Source organism: Microcaecilia unicolor, chromosome 1 (assembly GCF_901765095.1).
Source record: "Microcaecilia unicolor chromosome 1, aMicUni1.1, whole genome shotgun sequence".
NCBI classification, from domain to species: domain Eukaryota; kingdom Metazoa; phylum Chordata; class Amphibia; order Gymnophiona; family Siphonopidae; genus Microcaecilia; species Microcaecilia unicolor.
Genome location: NC_044031.1, coordinates 230773850 through 230796911, shown reverse-complemented (window position 1 = coordinate 230796911; position 23062 = coordinate 230773850). Strand labels below are relative to the sequence as shown.

At 44.3% G+C, this 23062-nt stretch overlaps 1 protein-coding gene across 2 annotated transcripts in view; it reads left to right on the top strand.

Annotated features, from left to right (window-relative positions):
* The first annotated feature begins 2208 nt into the window (after positions 1-2208).
* The window catches only part of LOC115470991 (band 4.1-like protein 4B), a 245430-nt gene continuing 224576 nt past the window's right edge, over positions 2209-23062 (top strand). For both annotated transcript variants that reach the window (XM_030204656.1, XM_030204665.1), the window contains exon 1: positions 2209-2720. In XM_030204656.1, the coding sequence (XP_030060516.1) occupies positions 2427-2720 (294 nt within the window). In that variant the 5' untranslated portion in view covers positions 2209-2426. The remainder of the gene's footprint in view (positions 2721-23062) is intronic.

Below are 23062 nucleotides of genomic sequence, written 5' to 3'. Positions count from 1 at the left end.
CTTGTTGGGCAGACTGGATGGACCGTGCAGGTCTTTTTCTGCCGTCATCTACTATGTTACTATTACAGTCCCTTCTCTGCACCATAGGATCCCTCCCCCATCCAAAAAAGAACACAGTAAATATCTGGACCATAGACATTGGAACAGAATGGGTCACAGAGGCCATGACCCCACCAATATTGTGCTTGAAAAGCATCAGCAACTAGACAGCTTGGGGGCAGGGCAAATCCAACCAAAAAGGTGTTCTGCTGCCCCTGATTTGGCCATAATGGCACAGTCTCAATTATTTGACTTAATTGGGACTGACAGGTTGTCGAATAACTGAAAAGTCAGATAATATGGAGACTCACTGCATTCCTCAATCTGTTCACCAGCCACACTCACCACAGCATCCCTACCCATCCAAACAGCAGCCACCATCCTGGTCTCAGACACCTCCCCAGGTGCTTCCCCAGCCACCTGACCATGGTAAGTTCCCCCCCCCCAGGGTTACCATATGGCTCAAGAAAAAGGAGGACAGATTGAGCCAGTCTGGGTTTTACTTCCATTGCTTTCAATGGAAACAAAACTCGGGCTGGATTAATGTGTCCTCTTTTTCTGGAGCCATATAGTAACCCTAGCCCCCCCTCCCCCCCAGGTTCTACCTTTAGAAGCCCTGATGTTCCAACGGTAAGTTCGGGGTAAGAATGATCCCCATTCACTTCTGCCCATGTGGGCTCTGTTTTCAAAATGACTGCAGTGAATGGCAGTGAGTAAGGATCGGATTGCTCCTGCCCAAAACTGGACCGCCAGGGCTTCTAAGGGTAGACGGTTGGGGGGGGAGGGCTTACCAAGGTTGGGTGACTGGATGGAGAGGCACTTGGGGAGGGGGCTGAGAGCAGGGAGACGGCAGCTGTTCATATAGGTAGGTAGGTGGGGGAAAGAGGTACTTTGGGGAGGAGAAAGTGGGCAGAGCCCTGGTTACCAACCTTTTCTTAGGGCCCCTTTTACAAAGGTGCACTAGTGTTTTTAGCGTTCACTAAAAATTAGCGTTTGCTAACCGTGTAGATGCCCATAGGAAACACAAGTGAACCTTTGTAAAAGACTCCCCCTTAATCAGGCTTGTTAGATAGCTGAAAGTTGGTTAACTGGGACTGTGCACCCCTACTTCGATCAACACATCTCTCTTTTCCTTTCCTGCCTGATAGTGTAGTTCTTCTCCTACTTTCTTGTACACCACTTTACCATTACCCACAAAAGTGGTATATTAAAAACTAATAAACCATGTGCAAGATATGATTTTATTTTTGTAAAATAAAATATAAAGGTATACTGTTTCAGATTCAGCTCTATAGAAAGCAACAAAGTTATAAAATGCACAAAATGTATTAATTTCATTATGTATAACTACAGCCCTTTTGGAGAACCCCCTTTCCCAATGTTACTGTTTGGTAACTAATTTGTGGTCACACAGTAGTGTAGACGATATTTGTATGTTCAGCACAATTTGCGAAGTGACAAATCGAGGCAGCAACGGTGAATGAGTTTCCCTCCTCTTAGATCGAGTATAGCCTTATGCCCAAAAAGCCTCACGCACAACTCAGCTGGTGAAGACCCCAATTGCTATCAAAAGCAGCAGCAGGCACCTGCCCCGACTTAAAGAATGGGGGATGAGGAAGGACGCGCAGAATTCGAGCGCAGGCGCATTCGGGGAATGCCAGACGGCTGCAGGTTAGGGACCGCGCAACTGACCAGAGCAACGTCTTCTGCATGGCAAAGTTGCACATCTTTCTCTGCTGGGTTAACTCCCTCCAAGGGAGGAGGAGGAGGAGGCGGGGGCATGGGGGATTAAAAACAAAGCGAAACCAAAGGAAACTTTCAGCTTTGTCAAGCTGAGGTTCAACTTGAAGGTGTAACCTGAAGAAAAGCATTTAAGGTTGAAAGATAGCTCCTCCCCCATATACTTGTAAACACATGCTATTATATTAAGTATAGTAACTAATGGAAACTGCCCTACATTGGTTGCATACTTAACTTTTTTTTTTCAACCTTCCTATAGTTAGAGAGAGAAAAATGAAAGAATAGAAAATCTAACCGGGCGAACGTGCTTTGTCTCGTACCACTCTCTCCTCCGTCCCTACCTCCCTGGCCGTCGGCGTGTTGCTAGCAGCGGCTCCCGGTCCTCCTCCCCTGCTCCCACGCCCCCCTGCCTTTCCCCTCCCCCGAAGAAGACGCCGGCGCTGTTGCTGGTGGAAAGGAAGAAGCAGCGCCGCATTTGTTTCTGTAGCGGAGCAGGAGAGGCTCTCGCGCGCGCGTTGGGGGCTGCGCTGCCGGAGCTTTTTTTTTTTTCTCGCCCTTGGGCTCCTTTCTCGGCTGGAGTCGGACTTTGCACCCCCGCTGGGTTCCCGCCTCCTTGCGGGAGCGGGAGGAGGTGGTGGTGGCTGAGGATGCTGCGCTTCCTACGGAGGACTTTTGGCCGGCGGTCGATGCAGCGCTATGGGAGAGGGGCTGCGGGGCGGGGGCCGCCTCGGGGTGGCGGCCGGGGCCGCGATGAGTTGGACGGCGGCAGCGGCGGCATGGTTCCCGGAACAGCCGGAGGGCTGTATCCGCCGTCTCCCTCCCCGCAGCCCGTGGTGAGCGCCGGGGCCGCCGTCCACATCCCCGCCGCCGGCGACTGCAAGGCGGTGTTGACCTGTCGCGTCCTGATGCTGGACGGCACCGACGTGAACGTGGAGCTGCCGGTGAGTGCACTGCACCCTCCCTAGATTGCTGCTGCTGCTGCTTTTTAAACTGTGTGGCGCTGAGAAGTAACCCAGCTCTTTCCCCTGAGAGGGTCAGGGGGAAGTTTCGCTTTTGCAGGTGATCTTGCAGCTCTGCCGCCCGGACTGCGGGGAATCGAGCCTCTCATTATTATTAGACTGTCACGCACATGGGGAGGGGGGGGGGGGGTTCTCTCTTGAATTCCTGCCTGCATGTTTATATAGCTTTTAGTTTAACGCACAGGTGTTGCTCACAATTCATTGCGAAGTTTACCGCCATTATCATTTTTTTTATGTTTGTCCATTTCCTACGATCGGTTCAAAGATTTAGGAGGAGGTGTGGGGTTTGGAGGTTACTGGGAAACGGGCACCTGTTGAGCAGCTTTCGTGTTGGCAGACGTGCGAACGAAGCACGGGTTTTCCGCAATGACTCGAGGAAGCGCGCTTGCTTAGCTTGACGTTTTCTTTTCAGTTCAGTGAAACAAGGTGTTGCTTAGAGAACTTTAATTGGTTGGCTTTTTTACTCTCTGGTGCTAAGCGAAACTGAACGTGTCCTGGTTCAGAGGTGTGGGTGAGGGGGGTGCTGGTATTTGTGTCCTGCTGTAGGAAAAGCTGCAAAAGTCATGGGGGGGGGGGGGGGGGGTGGAAACGATTCGGGGGAAGTCCTTGGATCAGTCCTTCCTCCTCCTCTCTTGTTCTTAGAAACATTACACCTGTGTAGGTCGTTTGCCAGACGGCTCAGATCTATCTGTCACCATTTTCCTTAGGTGTTTGGCCTTTTCCTCAGCCTTTCTTCTCGGCGTTTCCCTTAAGCTTAACTGGGATATTTTCAAGTTGGTGTGCCGAATCTCGAAAAGTATCGGGTTAAAATCGCCTTAATACGTTACCTTTTATTTTATTTTTTTTTGGAGGGGGGGTTAACTTTTAAATTCAGCCTTCTGGTTTTAGTCGAGTAAACAGCTTGTGCAGTACAGACATGAGTATATAAAACGGGCAGATCGGTTCTGATTTTCACACGTCTATTTTGGTTAAATATTTTTTTTTAAGGTAATGGGTTAGGGATAGCGTTCGGAATCGATCAATATGTATGAAGCCATGTTTTTTACAGTTCAAATATTAGACTCGCCCTGTTATGAAAAAAGCTATAGGTGTTGGACAGGTCACTCAATCTTTGTACAATGGACTGGGTTGTAATGGTTGTCATGCGTTATTAGGCAAAAAAGCAAAAGTAATTTTAACTTTACTGATGTCAACTTTGCTGGGGATTCATTAAACAAAATCTTACTGATAATATTCGGATTAAGGTAGGAGTAGTATCATCGGAAACAAAACAAAAAAAAAACCGTAATTTAATTGAACACATTCTAAAAGCAATATTTGTCCCTCTGGCAGTAATGGAGGTCGTTGCTCCTGACCTTCAGCCCATTGTTGGTGTATAACTCTGGATGTTCAGCACAACTTATGAATCTTGGGGGTTATTTTGGCTTGTATGCTCATGGGTTTACTGGAGCATTATTAGCTTAGGTTTTCTTAAGCATTCCTCAGATAACATCCAAGAGACCAGATGTGTTAAGGCACTGCTCGCAATCTGTATGAGAAGAAAGCAGGGTCCCCCCCCCCCCCCCCTCTTTCCAGCTGCAAAGTCTGTCAACAGATTTTTAAACTTAAGGTGTGTTTATTGGTGGCCATTAACAAAAAGTGCCAATTAGTTGGTGTTTGGTACTGTCTCCCAAGGAGAGCAGGCAGTATTAACATTCATGCTGATGTTCTATTATTCTCATTTTACTTAATGGCAGCATTAGTCTGTGGTGCATTAGGTGAGTACAGATTTGTGGAGGAAAAATTAGTTATGTCCGACTGTCGCTATTCTGTTGTGTTTCCCCCCTTCATGTTGAAATACGCATGAAAAGATTTGTAAGTGACATAACAATGGCATATCCAAATTACTTGGTATTTTGAATGATGTTTACAGTTAAAAGTTTGTTTTCAAGGGTGGATACGGTTATAGTTTGGGATTTGGATGTTTTATTTAGTGTTAACTGTTCCTTATGTCCTACTTTTGCTTATGCATAACCTGCCATTAAAGATGACAGGACTTCCCAAAAATGTTGCCATGATTATGTTTTCACATCTTAGAACAAGCATGTAAAATGTAATAATGGTATACAACAGATAATTTCCTAGTATGTCAGTTCTTGAAAAATTTTCTTTAGATCTAGGAGCCATTTTTAAGAATCAATGATGAGAGCTCTGTCCTCCATCACCACTGAAGGTCTAGGATGGAGAAAGATACAAGTTTAGGTTTTACCTCAGGTCTGCTGCAACTCTTTTTAGGGCCTGATTTACTAAGGTTTCCCATTGTGCTGGCTGTGGGGGAAAAAAAAACCAAGTAAGAAAGGCATGCAGGGGCAAGGCTTCGGGAAAGCTTTCCAATATAAATTCATAGGAGAGGTGTTTGTGGTGAGAGTAGATATGTGTGGTTTATAGGGCTGTGATTGGTCAGGCTAATTTCATCCACTGCATCAGCCCCTGGGAAGTGCCACAAAGGGGAGGGATTGGGTTAGAGATCAGAGTAGTTCTTATTCTGCCTGTTCTAGTCTTCTCCCCCCCCCCCCCCCCCCAAATCTTGAGAGACTGCTGCCTGGAAGAGGAAGGCATGTAGCCAAATAGAGCTGGGGAACCAGCTCTGCATACTGTGACCAAGGACAGTAAAGAACAGCTCCGGAACCCAATGATTGTACACATTATTAACATGAGAAAGGGAATGGGACTTATATACCGCCTTTCTGTGGTTTTTCCAACTACATTCAGAGCGGTTTACATATTATATACAGGTACTTATTTGTACCTGGGACATTGGAGGGTTAAGTGACTTGCTCAGAGTCACAAGGAGCTGCAGTGGGAATCGAACCCAGTTCCCCAGGATCAGAGTCCGCTGCACTAACCACTAGGCTACTCTATGGATCTAGTGAATCTCAAGGAATGCTACAGATTTTGTAAGCTAAGATTTATTGTTTGAAAAATGCAGGGTTCATGCATTTGAGCTGTAAACACTCCAGGGAGAGGTACTGTATAGGGGATGAAGTGCTTCTGTGCATGAAAGAAAAGCAGAATTTGAGGGGGTGATCATATTTTAAGGTGACCAAACAGGTAGAAAAAGTGACAGCAAAAGCCAGAAGAATGATTGACTGGGTGTATAGGGAGAGGAATGGCCTTGCAGGAAAAAAAGGCGATAGTGCATCTGTATAAGTCTCTGATGAGATCTTATTTAGAGTACTGTTTACAATTCTGAAGACCATACTTTCAAAAAGGTATAAATAGGATAGAATCGGTCCAGAGGGTGGCTACTAAAATGGTCATAAAGAGTATGGAGAGAGAAGCTTAAACGCCCCGGTATATATACTTTACAAGAAAGGCAAGAGTGATACGGTAGACATTTAAATGCCTCTATGGCATAAAATCACAGGAGGAAAGTGTCAATTGAAAAGGAACTCTGGAATGAGGGGGCATAAGATGAAGGTGAAAGGTGATAGATTCAGAAATGATCTAAGGAAATAATTCTTTACAGAAAGGGTGCTGGTTGTGTGGAATGGCCTAGTGGTGGAGATGAAGACTATCTGAATTCAAGAAAACATGGAGTAAGCCCACAGGATCTCTTGAGGAAGAGGAACAGATAGTAGATGATCTGGAGAGGCAGACTTGATAGGCCTTGTGGTTTTTTTTTTTCTGCTGTCGTTTTCTGTTTCTGTGTTTCTATTCTGTATCCTGTAATTTTGTTATTAGTTGCTGACTTTTATGCATTATGTTGGGGAATACATGCCAGAAAAGTTTCATGAAAGGGGGAGAGAAGCGCTAGTTAGTGTTGCTTCTCTTGCTATCAGTCTCTTTCATACCTTGCTGCTTTTATCATGTCATGACAGTGGCAGAGCCTTGCTCTTCTGCACTCTGCTTAAAGGGTGCTGCTAGAAGAATCATGCTGCGACTTAACTCCGCCAGGGATGAGATTTGCTTCTGTCTGGTGGCCCCTTTCTAGAGAAAACGCATGGGGGTGGTGAGTGAATGTTTGGGTGTCTGTGGAGGGGGATTTATGTGGAGGCTATAAGATATTTTAGGGTGTGCCTGTATGGTAGCGTATGTGGTTTTGAAGGGGTGGGTGGTGGTGTGTGTGTGTTCAGTTGGCAGTGGAGGGGAGAGGTTTGCCTGGGGAGGAGTGAGGGGAGAGATGAGAGTGGAGAGGTGCTGGGGAGCTGAAGAGTGGGTGCACTTCTGGGTCGGTGAGAGGAGTTTGAGCTGTGTGCGGAAACGGATAGGAAGCCAGTGGGGTGACTTGAGGAGAGGGCTAGTGTGAGCATGGTGACACTGGCGGAATGTTAGTCATGCAGCAGAGTTTTGAGTGGATTGAGGAGGGGAAAGATGCCTGGTTGGGGGACCTGTGAGAGGCGGGTTGCAGTGGCCTGGGTGAGAGGTGATGGGAGTGTGGATGAGGGTTCTGGTGGTGTGCTCAGAAAGGAAGGGGCAAATTTTGCTGATATTATAGAGAAAGAAATGACAGGTTTTAGCAGTCTGCTAAACAATCTCATCTGTTCTTACTATCCTCTATACGGCCCCACCACATGTTCCTTCATGTGGTCCCTACCCTTCCTACCCCAACTTAACCATTATCTGTATTTGCTTACTCCGCAGTCTATTAACACCTCTCCGGTATCATGTAAGCCACATTAAGCCTGCAAATAGGTGGGAAAATGTGGGGTACAAATGTAACAAATAGTCATAGAGGGTGTGTTTTTTAGAGGTATGGGTGGGAGTGCTGGTGACTGGGCAGGCTTACATGTGAGGTTGAGAATAGAGAAGCTGTATTGGGTGCTCAAATATGTACACCCACAGCAAGCATTTGGTTCGTATGGGCACCTAAAAATTAAAAATGATCATACGTTGTGTATGTGCACATTATAAATTAACATGTACAATCAATTTGTGCAAATTCTTGAACCCATACACAACCACACAAGAAAATTGCTAAAACTGTTTAAAATGAAGACTGACTGGACTTTTTTTTTTCTTGGCTGTGTACATCTTTCTTACCTTCCATATCTCTGGTGGGGGTATAGATGTGAGGTGGCTTGAAGTGTAGGGGAGGTGTTTCTTTTGGCACCATACTTCACCAGCTGCTTCAATTATGTTTCTTTGTTTTTCTGCCTGTATGGAAAAGTCCATAGTCTGCTATTGAGACAGACATGGAGAAGCCACTGTTTGCCCTGAAATTGGTAGCATGGAATGTTGCCACTATATGGGATTCTGCCAGGTGCTTGTGACCTGGATTGGCCACTGTTGGAAACAGGATGCTGGGCTAGATGGACCATTGGTCTGACCCATTGTAGCTGTTCTTATTCTGGGGGTGAGTGCTTGTTCAGTGGAGCAGCAGTCAGCATTCTACCATTTCTAACAGTCTCCTGTAGGAGAAGGTGGATTTTTATTTATTTTTAAGACTTGGTTATCTGAAAATACTGACTGGTTTTGAATATCTGCAGAGATGCTTGCTCAGGAGTTCTTCTTGCATGCTGAATGTCTTTCCTTGTTGTGGAGGGTTTGTTGTGCCTGCAGACTCTGATGACTTTTTATGCAATTCTTTCCAATATTCCATTTGTTGGAAAGCATAACAAGCTTAGGGGTCCTTGGCCACCAGACCCCCAAGGACCCCCCCCCCCCCCGTCTCGAAAATGGCGGCGCCCTGCCCAGCCCAGTGCATCCTGGGATTCTGGGCTAGATGGACCATTGGTCTGACCCATTATAGCTATTCTTATGTTCTTATGCTGGGGTGGTGCAGATGGAAGAGGAGGGAGGCCACCTCCCTCCTCCTCCACCGAAGGTAGGGGGTGGGGAGGGGATTGACTCACGGCCACCAGGGCTTCATTCATGGGAGGGGATGCCAGAGGGGGCTGAAGACCCACCGGATCTAGCCCCCCCCCCAAGCCTGTGTCAGGGGGTGTCAAGTTGTGGTTTCTGCTCCTGCGGGTGGGGGGCATGGGCTGCTGCATTGGGGGGAATGGTGGGCGTGCTGGCATGCAAATACATGCTGGACAGGGCTCACCATTCCTCCTCAATGGTCTGCAAACTCTAACGCCAGCTCTGAGCTGGTGTAGGGTTTGCCGCGGCCAGCGGACAAATGTTTGGCGCACTGGTTTATGATCATTGGGGAGGAATAGGTTTAGCATGCATTTGCTTGCTGCTTGCGCTAAGAGCCCTGTTTTGAATGCATTTGCATGCTAGTTGCGTTCAGAGCCCACAAGCACGTCGTTTCACGCGCTCGGGGGCTCTGATCATGGGGCGGTAGCAAATGCGGGTGCTAGTATGGCGCTAACAGCCTCTAGCGCCTGCGTTTGCTTCCGATCATCGGCCCATAAGTGCCTAATTTTTTCCTGTAGAAGGGACCCTTTACAGTCTGAGTATAGTGAAGCAAAAAGGAGAGTAGAAATACAAATTTGGCCATAGACAACACTTGTTATGTTCCTGCCTCTGGGGTAACCCTCAACCCCATTATTCAAGAGGGCCACTGCATGCACTCAGTTATACACTAATTATGTGCGCAAGTCATTAGAATAATGTGTGTACATATAAGTGTAAATGCCACATTTCTGCCTAAGTTCTCTTTTGTAAATACTCATGTATCTTACATTGCACATATTGTAGAGGTAGGCATTGCACACAGGCAGAGTCTGGGTGGGGGTACAAAGTTATGCAAGTAACTTAAAGGCTATGTGCATAACTTATAGTATTTCTGGCATTTAGGTGCAGACACTTAAGCTTGTTCTATGGTTGGTATAAGTACTTGCTGGAGAATGATGTGGGGACAAAGTTTGTCCCTGTCCATGCCCCGTCCCCGTGAGCTCTGATCCCATCCGTAGAAGCCTAGAACAGTTACAATTTTATATTTAAATCATTTTATTAAAGTATAAAAAGAAACAATATTCTGTACAACTTGTTTTATAAATCACAGCTAATAAAGAACAAGGATTAAAAAAAAAATAAAGCCCTGTCTTCCCTCCCCCATCACAAATATCTCTTCCACTATTGGGAAAACTGAACAAGCCAAATTACTACAGAATGCTACATAGAAAATTCATACTAATGGAATACTTCGAACACACACACAACGCAAATGCCAAATACATAATATCTGACCAAAAATGATAAATGTGTATTAAACCAAAATCCTAAGAAGCCACACCAAACAAGTAGAAAGATGCATTTCCTCCTACACCATGCAAAATATAAAGATCAAATGCCAGGGATGGTGTTAGCGGAGTGCAACTAGGACAACTGCCCCCTGGCTAGAGAGAGCCCTAAGCCTGCACATCTAACACCAGCTCTGGCAGGATACACATTTCAAATCTGACATATTCAAATCACAAAATAGAAAATAAAATTTTTTCCACCTTTTGTTGGCATTTTATTTTTCAAATTGTGTTGGTCTCAGGCGCCTGTTTCCTTCTGCCTTCTCAACTCACTCACAAGGGTCTCCTGCCCATTTGACATTTCCTCTTTCTCCATGCTCACTATCAATCTTACATGTCTGTGTACCTATGTTTCCCCATGTTCATCATCTTCCTCCTCTGTGCCCCCTATTCTTCCCTGTCCAGCTTCTCCCCTGTGACTATCTCCCTGCATTTATCATCACCACTGTCACTATCCTCTCCCTGTCCAGCATCTCCTTTGTGACCATCTCTTTGCATTCATCATCACCACTCTCATTATCACTATCCCCTCCCACTATGTCCAGCCATTACTCCTCTGTGTCCCTATGCCCCAAGTCCAGGATCTCCCTTCTATGTTCCTATTCTCCCCCATGTCTAGCATTGTCTCTCTGTGTCCATATACCCCCTCCCATGTCTGGCATTGCCCCCTCTGTATCTATATAACATCCACATGCACCATCTCACCCTCCCTTCTTTCCTTCTCTCCTCTCCAGCGCTGCCTTTGTCCCCTTCAGCTCCAACCCTCATTCCCTTCAGAACTGCCTCTTGCACAGTTTCAGCCCTCCGTCCAAACGCTGCCTCTGTACCTTTCAGTTCCAGCACTGTCCCCCCCCCCCCTCAGTTCCAGTCTTCCCTCCCTCCCTCCAGCATGGCCCCCCTTCCCTCTGCGGGTCCAACACTGACCCCCGCCCCCCTCCCGTTTGGGTTCAGCATTCTTTTTGCTGTGAAGATCCCCCACAGGCCTGCTCAAGGGACTTCTTTCCTCTGGCTCCGGCCTTCTGCTGTAAGTTCAAGGAAGACGCGAGGGGCAGGGAAGGGAGGTAAAAAGGAGGAAGGAGGAGATGCGCGCCGGACCTGTGGTAATTGCATTTTTGTTTTTTACTGTGGGAGCAAGACTTTTTAGTGCTTTTACAGGGTGGTAAAAAGTTTTGCTCCCGCACTCATGCTAAATGCAGCTTTAAAATTTTTTTTTTTTTTTACTGTGGGTCCCCATCCCCGTATCATTCTCTAGTACTTATACCTGAATTATAGATGCATATTTTTGTACATTACATTAGTATCCTATCATGTGCCCAATTATAGAATTGCCCCCTAAGTGGCTCTAGCTTGCTAAAAACTGTGCATAAGTACATAAGTAGTGCCATACTGGGAAAGACCAAAGGTCCATCTAGCCCAGCATCCTGTCACCGACAGTGGCCAATCCAGGTCAAGGGCACCTGGCACGCTCCCCAAACGTAAAAACATTCCAGACAAGTTATACCTAAAAATGCGGAATTTTTCCAAGTCCATTTAATAGCGGTCTATGGACTTGTCCTTTAGGAATCTATCTAACCCCTTTTTAAACTCCGTCAAGCTAACCGCCCGTACCACGTTCTCCGGCAACGAATTCCAGAGTCTAATTACACGTTGGGTGAAGAAAAATTTTCTCCGATTCGTTTTAAATTTACCACACTGTAGCTTCAACTCATGCCCTCTAGTCCTAGTATTTTTGGATAGCGTGAACAGTCGCTTCACATCCACCCGATCCATTCCACTCATTATTTTATACACTTCTATCATATCTCCCCTCAGCCGTCTCTTCTCCAAGCTGAAAAGCCCTAGCCTTCTCAGCCTCTCTTCATAGGAAAGTCGTCCCATCCCCACTATCATTTTCGTCGCCCTTCGCTGTACCTTTTCCAATTCTACTATATCTTTTTTGAGATACGGAGACCAGTACTGAACACAATACTCCAGGTGCAGTCGCACCATGGAGCGATACAACGGCATTATAACATCCGCACACCTGGACTCCATACCCTTCCTAATAACACCCAACATTCTATTCGCTTTCCTAGCCGCAGCAGCACACTGAGCAGAAGGTTTCAGCGTATCATCGACGACGACACTCAGATCCTTTTCTTGATCCGTAACTCCTAACGCGGAACCTTGCAAGACGTAGCTATAATTCGGGTTCCTCTTACCCACATGCATCACTTTGCACTTGTCAACATTGAACTTCATCTGCCACTTGCACGCCCATTCTCCCAGTCTCGCAAGGTCCTCCTGTAATCGTTCACATTCCTCCTGCGACTTGACGACCCTGAATAATTTTGTGTCATCGGCGAATTTAATTACCTCACTAGTTATTCCCATCTCTAGGTCATTTATAAATACATTAAAAAGCAACGGACCCAGCACAGACCCCTGCGGGACCCCACTAACTACCCTCCTCCACTGAGAATACTGGCCACGCAATCCTACTCTCTGCTTCCTATCTTTCAACCAGTTCTTAATCCATAATAATACCCTACCTCCGATTCCATGACTCTGCAATTTCTTCAGGAGTCTTTCGTGCGGCACTTTGTCAAACGCCTTCTGAAAATCCAGATATACAATATCAACCGGCTCCCCATTGTCCACATGTTTGCTTACCCCCTCAAAAAAATGCATTAGATTGGTGAGGCAAGACTTCCCTTCACTAAATCCGTGCTGACTTTGTCTCATCAGTCCATGTTTTTGTATATGCTCTGCAATTTTATTCTTAATAATAGCCTCCACCATCTTGCCCGGCACCGACGTCAGACTCACCGGTCTATAATTTCCCGGATCTCCTCTGGAACCCTTCTTAAAAATCGGAGTAACATTGGCTACCCTCCAGTCTTCCGGTACTACACTCGATTTTAGGGACAGATTGCATATTTCTAACAGTAGCTCTGCAAGTTCATTTTTTAGTTCTATTAATACTCTGGGATGAATACCATCAGGTCCCGGTGATTTACTACTCTTCAGCTTGCTGAACTGACCCATTACATCCTCCAAGGTTACAGAGAATTTGTTTAGTTTCTCTGACTCCCCCGCTTCAAATATTCTTTCCGGCACCGGTGTCTCCAGACCATGAAACAGCAGCTGTTTTAGTAGTGAGGGGGGAGGGAAGGAAATCTCAGGTGCCATCGTGACCTGGTGCCTAGTATTTGTAGAATCCTGCAACAAGTGCAGTTCAATACAGCATATTTTGCAGGGCTGTGGTGTTGGAGTCGGTTAAAATATACTGATTCCAACTCCACTTCAAAAGAAAAACTTAAATTATAGGGTAAATTTATCATTTTATACTTATTTTTTTTTTTGTTCATGTTCAAACTTCAAATTAATATATTTTGTGGTCTATTAGCCCTAATTTTCAGAAGTATAAGCAAGTCTTCCATGCTGCAGCACTAGCCGCAGCCTTACTCACATGCAGCCTCCGGCTTACAACTGACCTTTCTCTCAGACCCGCCCTGCCCCTTCCTGTTTTAGGTGCAGGTCAGAAGCAGCCTGTGAATAAGGCTGGTGCTGAAGCACAGAAGACTTGCTTTAATTTCTGAAAAGGTACATTGGGGGAATGAAACAGCACTGCGGGAAGGGGAGAGAGGCACACCAGACCGTGGTGTGTATGTGGAGGGAGAAAGTGTGAAGCACTTGTAGTTCGGATTCTCAGGTGATCTGGATTTCTGGCATCCGGATTTTTGGACCTTGTTGAGGGTGAGGGAGGGAGGGCTTAGCCATGGGGTGGCTTTGGGGACCTGGACCCCCCTCGTTTGGGCTTAGGCCCCAGGCCCATCTCCTTTGGGCTCTGTCAGTTTCTTAAGCTTAAGAGACAGAGATGGGGTGACGGATGGGGAAGAGAGATGCCTGTTCATCTCTTTATTCTTCCTTAAATTTGAATTTCGAAAGTGCTGCCTGAGAATTCAGAAAATCCGGATTGACCCAATTCCCGAGCAGTCCATGTTTGGACTTCTACTGTACCAGGTCCACAGCCCTGATATTTTGTGATTTGTTGAGAGGTCATAAGGTATTCACACTTCCAAAATGTTGCAGTTATGTTATAAAGGTGAAACAAGGCAAGAGTGAGATTATTCCTTCATCTGTTTTTCTTTTCCTGTGGTGTGCTATCCATGTACTCCTTTTTTTTTTTTTTTTTAATCTGTGCATGGGTCAAGAGTCAGAATGGTTTTATCTATTTATTGTAATTTTAATGCAGTCGTGCATTTTCTTCATTTACAGTTAGGTTTATTGCCTCGTTATTTTATCTGAAAAGCTGAGAGGCGGGAGGGAAGGCAAGCAGTGGCAGTAATAATGTTATCGTGCACTCTGATGTGGAGGAACACTCTGCAGTTTAGTTTTGAACTTATGATCTTTGGCAGTTTCCATATGCTCCTCTGGGTGGGTGCAGCTTGAACTTTGCTCTGTACAATAAAACTGTGCAAAGTGAAAGTGAGTTTTGGCAGTCATCATAAAGTTTCTTAGATGAAGCTATATTTTGCTTGTAAGGGTTTTAAGTTGGACCAGTCAGATGACAGGGTGATTGCAAGGAGAGATGCTGGTTAGGGGTGATGTGTGAGTGGCTGCACAGTCTGCACCTCAGGTTACACAGCCACAGTCCGAGTAGGAGATTCTGGGGAGAGGGGGGATAGGCGCAGCAGGAGTCTTTCCCCTTTCCCAAATTACTCCTTCCTATCACTGTTGTGCCAACAGTTATGTAAACTAGTCCGTTGTATTGTTCGAGCATGGAGACGGGCTGGCCCACAAGTTGTGCACATGCAGACGTGGCTGGCGTTGATGGTGAGAGGTGGTGGAAGCAGGTCTGCATTAAAATGGGGATTGGATAAGATATGATTGCAGCACCTGGGGGGAAGGAAAAGACAAAGGAGAAGATGGTGTCCTGGTGGGGGATGGGTGGGAGGGAAATAGCCATCATCACCTTTTATGCTAGAGCCTGTCAAGTATTGCTTATAATATTACAATGTTCTTTGAATCAAGAGTAAATAGACACAGTGTTACACTTACAGTAAATAATATAGAGCTTCTATAGACTAATTCCACCTGAAAAAGTATCCTGTTTTTTTTTTTTTTGTTTTTTTATACAGTTTATATAATACTACCACCACTAGCTTCTAATGCTCTAATGTACATAAGACAGTCCTTTAGATAATTTTGTTACTGGGTAAATAAACTTCAGGAAACTTTTTTGTTATACTGTATTGGCTGCAAGAAACGAGTCTAGCATTTTGAAATGCATTAGCACAGCTACAAAATATTTCAGGGGTGTGATGACATGCATAGCCACCCACCTGGGGTTACCCTGCGGCCACTTAGAGGGTCTATCCCCAGCACAGCTCAGGTCCGCCTGTACCTGCCACTTGTGCTCTACACTGGCACCCTTCTCCTGGGTCACAACCACCTCTGGATAAGTCTCCCACTCTCAGATTATCCGCAATGATTTCTAGGTTACTGGAGCCACACTCCCAGTGGTTCCACAGTTCCCCAGAAAGCTCTCGCAGATCCAACACACAAACCACCAGGATTCCAGACAAGCAGAACAAACAAACAACTATATTTATTTTCAGAACTTGGAACAGTGGACAAAAATGTGCAATTGGCAAACAATAACAGGTAAATGAAATATGGATCAATTATAACACTACCTAAGCTTCTATATACTGTGTAAACAGTACCTGGGAAGATCAGGATGTATAATTCATCTAGCCTCAGCAAAGAGATCTGTCTCTCTTTCTTCCTGGCTAAGACTGAAGCAACAACTAGCAACAGCTGCTGGGTAATTTCAAACTCCAGGCCAATCAGAGCCCAGTCAACAAGTTTTAAAGGTATACTGCTGCTTGCTTTCTGCTTGTGTTAAAGAAAAAGAACATTCAGTTCCCTTTAAGAGCTTTACAGCAAAGAAACACCACCTGCTGGCCAAATAGGAGAAATACACTTCAGGAAATAATTAAAATAGAAAAATATCTAATACATTTTACAGGCTTAAAGCACACTTTCTTCAAAAGGGGTGTCAGCAGTGGAACTATTTCATTCTTCGTAACAGAACTTGTATATAATCTATTCAGTCCATTTTACTTGACAATTAAAGATCATTAATTAAAGAGCAGTTTTGAATTCAGAACTAGTATTAATTGCTATGAACATGTGTTTCTGAAGTTGATATAGTTTTTTGCAATGTACTTGTATTATAGTTTTTTTTCCCTCATAATGGATTTGGAAAGGGGTGGTTTGCTCTTTGTGGTTAGGCATGGAGCTCTCATTCTGTGCACAATAGTCTTCCTTTTAGCTTTCTGACAAATAAGTGTGTATGTTGACTTGGAAACACATTTTGAAGATCTAGAAAGTTATTTTGATTTAAGCAAGGAGTTTATATGAGTATTTGTATGCTTAAAGGGGGCAATTCTAGAACTTGGTGTCCTGATGCCATGTGGTGAGAGCCAATTCTATAATGGCATCTGGGCAGGGACAGATCACAAGTTTGTGGGTCCCTGGGCCAGCTAGCACATAGGGCCCCTCCCCCTTCCCACTGCAACTGCCAAGTATATAGCTTTACTATCCATTATATATGCAAATTTTTAAAAATAGATTTATCATATTTCTGAAAATACAATCAAAACCCCTGATGACGTGGATAGCAAAACACAAATTTGTGTAGGGTTTGACGGCGCTTTGGAAAGGTGGAGGATACTGCCTGTTGGTGAACAAACACTGAGGAAATGGAACTCATAATGAGATAAGAGCTTATTCATTTGCTTATTCTATCCAAAGTTTGAATATTACATATGGAGATTAACGGGGGACTGTATATTGGTGGAATCAGATACAGACATTAAATGGAGAAGGAAGAAATTGAATGTTCCAGAATAACATATGGTGTAGTCTTCTATTGTTGAATTATGGATACTCATAGAATATCAGTGTTAGAGTGGTCCAAATAAGACCAAGGTTTTTTGGGAAACGTATTAGCATTTGTATTTGACATATGTGATGGAACATTGGCAGTAAATGTATAGGTTGTTTCCATATATGTATTATCAAAGCAAACATTTCTCTAGGTTAGTGTGTGTGAGTATGTATGAGTGTGGTGTTTGTGAGAGTATATGTTGGATTATATAAAAATAGTTTAATGTATGTTGATGTGATTTGTACAGTAAAGATTTACAGAAGTTATTATGATAGTTACTTGGGATTGGTATAGATAGACTGTAACTAGATTGAAATCAAGATACTCAGATATTGGTGTGTAATGAATATGCATGAGAGAGAGATTTGCATTTAATGGAGTTGACAGGCATGCAAATCTCTCTTGGGCATATTCATTATATAAAGTAGTAACTATTACTTGCTACTGAATATATCACAGTCTCTTTATTCAAAATCTCCAATAAACATAAAATTACCTTCCCACAAGTTTAATCATGCACTCCTCTCATAACATACCAAAAAGACAAAAACTATATACAAATATAAAATCCCTCTATCCCCAGAGTTATACAAACCAGCTGATATGATAAATAGCACATATACTTATAAAGCCTTATGTTAAAGTTCAAAATCTTCAATCATGTCATATAAGAAGTAATAATAATACAAGGCTCCTCCTCCTTAAGTATACACTGCCAAAGAGATCAAATCAGAATGGTCATACAGCATTGCTTTGTAAACTCCAGCAGATGATAGAATGATGGGCTTGTTTCTTACTTGCTTATTCTTATAAATTTGATTAATTTCCCATTCCTTTTCCATTCAAGCTACTGTTCTCTATGGCGATCAGGGCCATTCTTAGATAGGAGCAACATTCCCAGGTACCCCGCGCTGCCGACAGTCACATTACTTAATCCAGCAGCAGAAGCCATCGGGATATGAGACAAGAGGGAGTGAGTCACTCGTTAACATTTTGGAAGACCTTTCCACAACTAACACAACACACTTTTATAAAGCTTAAATTAACGTTCATAAGCCCATTAAAAAAAAATTTCATTAATGCACATCAGTTACCCTCTGTCTCTGATATGCATTTCTCAGTAATAATTACTGACCCCTCCCCCTGATACCTGATATGCCAGCCTAGAGGGTCCACCGACCGCGCTGCCTTCATGCTTTCCCCTTTCCACAGCCAGAGACTCAAGAACTGCATGCTCTACAACCCCCGCCATCTCTCTCTTCTCCTCTATAAACCCAAGCATGCGTAGCAGAACAGGCTGCTTGTGCTGATTGCTACCTCCTCTACATCACGCATCGCTTACATGTGTTGGGAAGAGGAAACCCCGGAATTACTGGCGATGGGTGGGCAGGAGCCATATTGTACCTGGGACTGTATGTCTCTAGCCTCCCTCTGCGTTGGAGGTGCAATGCGATGTATGTGTGTTGGTTTTTAATTTCAGACTACATCTCTGGGATAAAATTCTCTCCCTATTTGTTGATCACCACATTTGTTTTCAGATGTTGCAAATGAAATCCATGGGCTACTCATCAGCTGCAGGTAGCAGCTGATTGACAGTTGTTCAGTTCCAGTTTTTGTAGCTTCCGTCTTTAGTTAAGCTAATGAGAGAATTTGCCTAAAAAGCCTATATTTTTTTTTATTTTTAGTTAGCTATATATGTTTACGTATATAAATGTCTTAGAACTCATGAAAATTGACATAACCTACCTCAGCAGAAAAATCACTTGGTCCATCCAATCTACCAGTTTATTCCCGTCAACGCGACAGAAATAGACATAGAAGTAAGCTCATGTTTCTATGAGTTGTCGGCCATAGAGACATGTTAAGGTATGACTTATCCAAATTTTCCTCCCTTGTTCATTCTCAGCCTTCCAGCGCAGATAATCACACAACATACCATATGTAATCCAGCACCCTATTCTTCATATCTGTCTTGCCACTGAGTTTTACAATAAGTACCTACCAGCTAGAAAGGCTGTTGTTCAGACATCCAGCTGCCTAGTTTCCCGTGACCTTGGTGGTCAGTACTTAGCCATCACAACTTTTCAACTTCAGCTTGGGTGGTTTCTGGGGAGCTGCAGCCTGCTGTTAAAGCAGACACTGAAATCAAACTTTACTCGTCTTCTTGGTTGTCTCTCCATGTTTGGATGCAAATATAGTATTTAAAATAATTGAACTTAGTATAGCCGTGTTTTTACCAATTCACTTTGGCCATTAATTCTTCACTAGTTTTGTTGTTTCAAAATAAATGCTTTGTGGAAAGAGGACTCGCCATAAACAACTTCAGTTAAAAAAACTTTTGAAAAATGTCGTGTCGTCAGGAGCAGGCTAGGTGGTGGTAGGGTTTGGGCAAGGGGCAGGGCTATGCAAGGGGTCAATGGGGGCCCCACAGAACTGGTCTTCACAGGGGCCTCGCAATTGGTAAGACCAGCTGACTTCCAAGTATTCACTGAGGAGTGGTGGTGCTGATATGGGAAGGGGTGGGGCCTGTGTTTCAGTTAGAGCAGCTTTCATGTTATTGTAGTTCTGGTATCGAGAGGTTGTCTCAGACTGCAGTACTAATGCCACACTCTTTTCCTGCTAGAAAAGCATATGGCTTCTTGCATTAATGAGCATGAGAAGATTTCTTACAAACTTGTATAAGGGGAGAGGTGCACTTTGGACCAGGAATCTTGGTGAGGGTGGTTTTTAAAATATATGGCCACTAATTATGAATGCCTCTGATTTTCTTTTAAAGGCTTTATTGCTTTTTGACAAATTTCTAAGGTTTATCTCCTTAGGATTCTGTACTGTAGCAATAAATAGTTTTCTGCACTTATGTGCAAATAAATCCAAAATCCTACCTATAGATTATTTTCTAACCTGAGGAAGGAGTTGTAGCTTTGGAAAGCTAAAGAAACCATCTTGTATATTTTTGTTTTTATTAATTTTATTCTAGTACATATAGTGCAGAACTTCTCAAACCAGCCTGCCGAGTCCATAGCTAGTTGAGTTTTCAGGATATTATCCACAGTTGCCACATGAGAAAGATTGGTTTTGCTGCCATGGATACAGAATGCGAGATGGCCCTTTTTAGCACATTCTGCCCTTGTTTTAGAGATTTTTTTTTTTTTTTAGTGGTATACTGGGGGTCTTGGCTGGTCGAGTTCTTGTGTTGCAGCTGTATCCCAGAGGGTGATGAGGGTAGTAATGTGTTTCAGTTTGAAAAGTATGAATTAGAAATTTAATGTAAAAACAGAAATGGTTTCTATATTCTGAATAAATGCAATTACTCTACTTCTGCTTAAAAGGATGTTGCCAGGGTAATGGGAATAACTGTGTATTTATATTCAATGGTGCAGTAGCAAAGTATACCTTATACTTATACTTAAGTATACCACTTATACCTCATACGATCACTATACAACTTTGTATTTGTTATCCACCGACTGGGCAAACGCCACATTGAGCCTGCAAATAGGTGGGAAAATGTGGGGTACAAATGCAACAAATAAAATCAAACATATAAAAGGCGAGTGACCGACTCACTCGCAAATGCACAGTAGAGACTTCCCTCTCTGTCCCGCCCCCGCGCCAATATGTGATGACGGGGGCGGGACGGAGAGGGAAACTGCGCAAAGAGGTTGCTACCACCCCCCCCCCCAAGGTTGCCGCTATGCTCCCCCCACCCGGTGTCGCCGCCGCCAGCCCTCCACCTGGCCCAGGCCCTCTCTCCGCTACTGAACTTACATCCATTCGCTGGAACGCAGCACGCACATCAGCTGAGCTGCCGTCCGCCTTCCTTCCCTGCCTGTGCCCCGCCCTCGCTGACGTTACGTCACACGAGGGTGGGACACAGGCAGAGAAGGAAGGTCGACGGCAGCTCAGCTGATGTGCGTGCTGCGTTCCAGCGAATGGATGTAAGTTCAGTAGCGGAGAGAGGGCCTGGGCCGGGTGGAGGGCTGGCGGCGGCGATCCCCGGGGGGGGGGGGGAACGGTAGCGGCCACCACGCGGGGGGGGGGGGGAGCGATGGAGACCACGCGGAGGGGGGGGGCAGCGTCGACCTCCGAAAACCCCAATACCAGCCCATTTTAACGGGCTCAACGGCTAGTAAATAAATAAAGTACTACATACAGTGCAACAGAATGGTCCAGTCATGTTGCTTTTATTCTATGTGTGCCTGAATCACCAACACTGTAAATGAATCAAAACAGAAGCATACAGTTACTAAGATCCCTCCTTCTCTTCATTTCCTTCCCTGTAGCCCAGTGGTCCCAAATCTGGTCCTGGAGGCACCCCACCCAATGGATATCCACAATGAATATTTCTGAGAGAGATTTGCATGCAAAGGAGACAGTGCTTGCCAATCTCTCTCATGATTGTTCATTGTGGATATCCTGAAAACCTGACTGGCTGGGGTGTCTCCAGGATCAGGTGTGGGAATCAGTGCCCTAGCCTAATGGTTAGAACAGTGGGTTGAGAACCAGGGAAGCCAATGTTCAAATTCCACTGCCACTCTTTATGACTTTAGACAATTGCTTAACCTTCCATTGTCTCAGGTACAAACTTAGGGCTCTGTTTAACTAAGGTGCGTTAGCATTTTTAATGCGCCTACAATTAGTGTGCGCACGCTAAATGTGTAAGCGCCTATAGGAATATTGTAGGCGCGTACACAGTTAATGTGTGTACATAGTTAACATGCATCAAAAACTCTAAAGCACCTATAATGCAGCTTAGTAAACAGGGCCCTTAGGGAGCTGGTGTAGAAAGCCACCTGGTGGAGCTGTGCACCAATGGCCTAGCTCATAGTTTCTACTGCAAAATTAGCTTCAAAATACCAAGTTTCCACCCTTATTTGGCAGCCTGACCCCACTCAGTGCATGCAAAAAAAGCCCCCAGAAGAAGCCAGTCTTCGCAAAAAAACCACAGAAAAACAAAACAGCGAAGATGACTCAAAATACATAATCTGTGACTTTTTATATTTTGATTATTTTATTTTTAATTTTGGGCCATTTTATTTTTATTTATGTTCCTGTGAGTCATCTTCGCTGTTTTGTTTTCCCACTCAGTGCATCCCAGGATGCATCGTATGGGGTCAAGTGCTACCAATTTCCAAGATGGTAGCACAGAGGCAGGAATGAGTGGGTGTCGCTCCTGTATTTTGAAGGTACACCTCTTGGGGGGTGGGGGGGGGGTCAAGTGGGATGAGAGGTTGCTGCTAAACACCAGGCAATATATTTGTCTTGGAGGGGGGAGGGGACCACTAAACTACCAATGAGGTTGAAGCTGATACAAAAAGCTATATCAGCTGCAGGGTTTGGGTCTGGGGGTTCTCCTTACCCTATTATACTGCCTCAGACTTGGCGGTATATTGTGTTGATATCTACTGTGTGAGTTAACCATTGCTGAACCCCTTTCTGCAACATATGGCCAGTAATGAGCTTGTAGACAGCTCATCGGTAACTTGCTGTATCAGCCCTTCAAAAGTGTAATCCTTCTGGAGACAGGGAAATACCTACTGTACCTAAATGTAACTCGCCTTGAGTTACTTCTGAAAAAGGTATGAGCAAAGTTCAAATCCTTTATCACCTCCCAACATTTCAAAAACTTAATTGACAGGGATGTGTAAAGTTTTAGTTTAGATTTTCTCAGCAGTAGCCATGTATTCAGGATATTTTAACTTTTTGGCTGCTTTCCGTGTTGCTGCTGTGATAAAATGTAGGTTGATTATAATTCAGCATCCTCTTTATTGTATATTTTAAAATAATACATAAGCTTTTTCTGATTTTCATGCCTCTTGATGACATCACATCAAGATCAGATTTCCAAATTCTCACTGTTCTGACCTTGATATTTCTATACAGACATTTTAGGAGTGATTCAAAGTTTTTGGTAGTCTGTGAAGCATGTGGCAGTTTTTCAGCTCTGTCTCACTGCATTTTTTGTTCTGAAGGGAATATGATAAATAGTCCATTAATTTTTTCTGTCAGTCACTATCTGAAATCTACTGTACATTAATGTGATCTAAAGAGGCATGGAGTATAGGATTCAGAGCTGATAGTGTAACTTCTCGTAAAGGAATTTGTGTTGTGGCACTGGCAATGGAGCAAAGTCTAACCTAGTTGGATTTCTA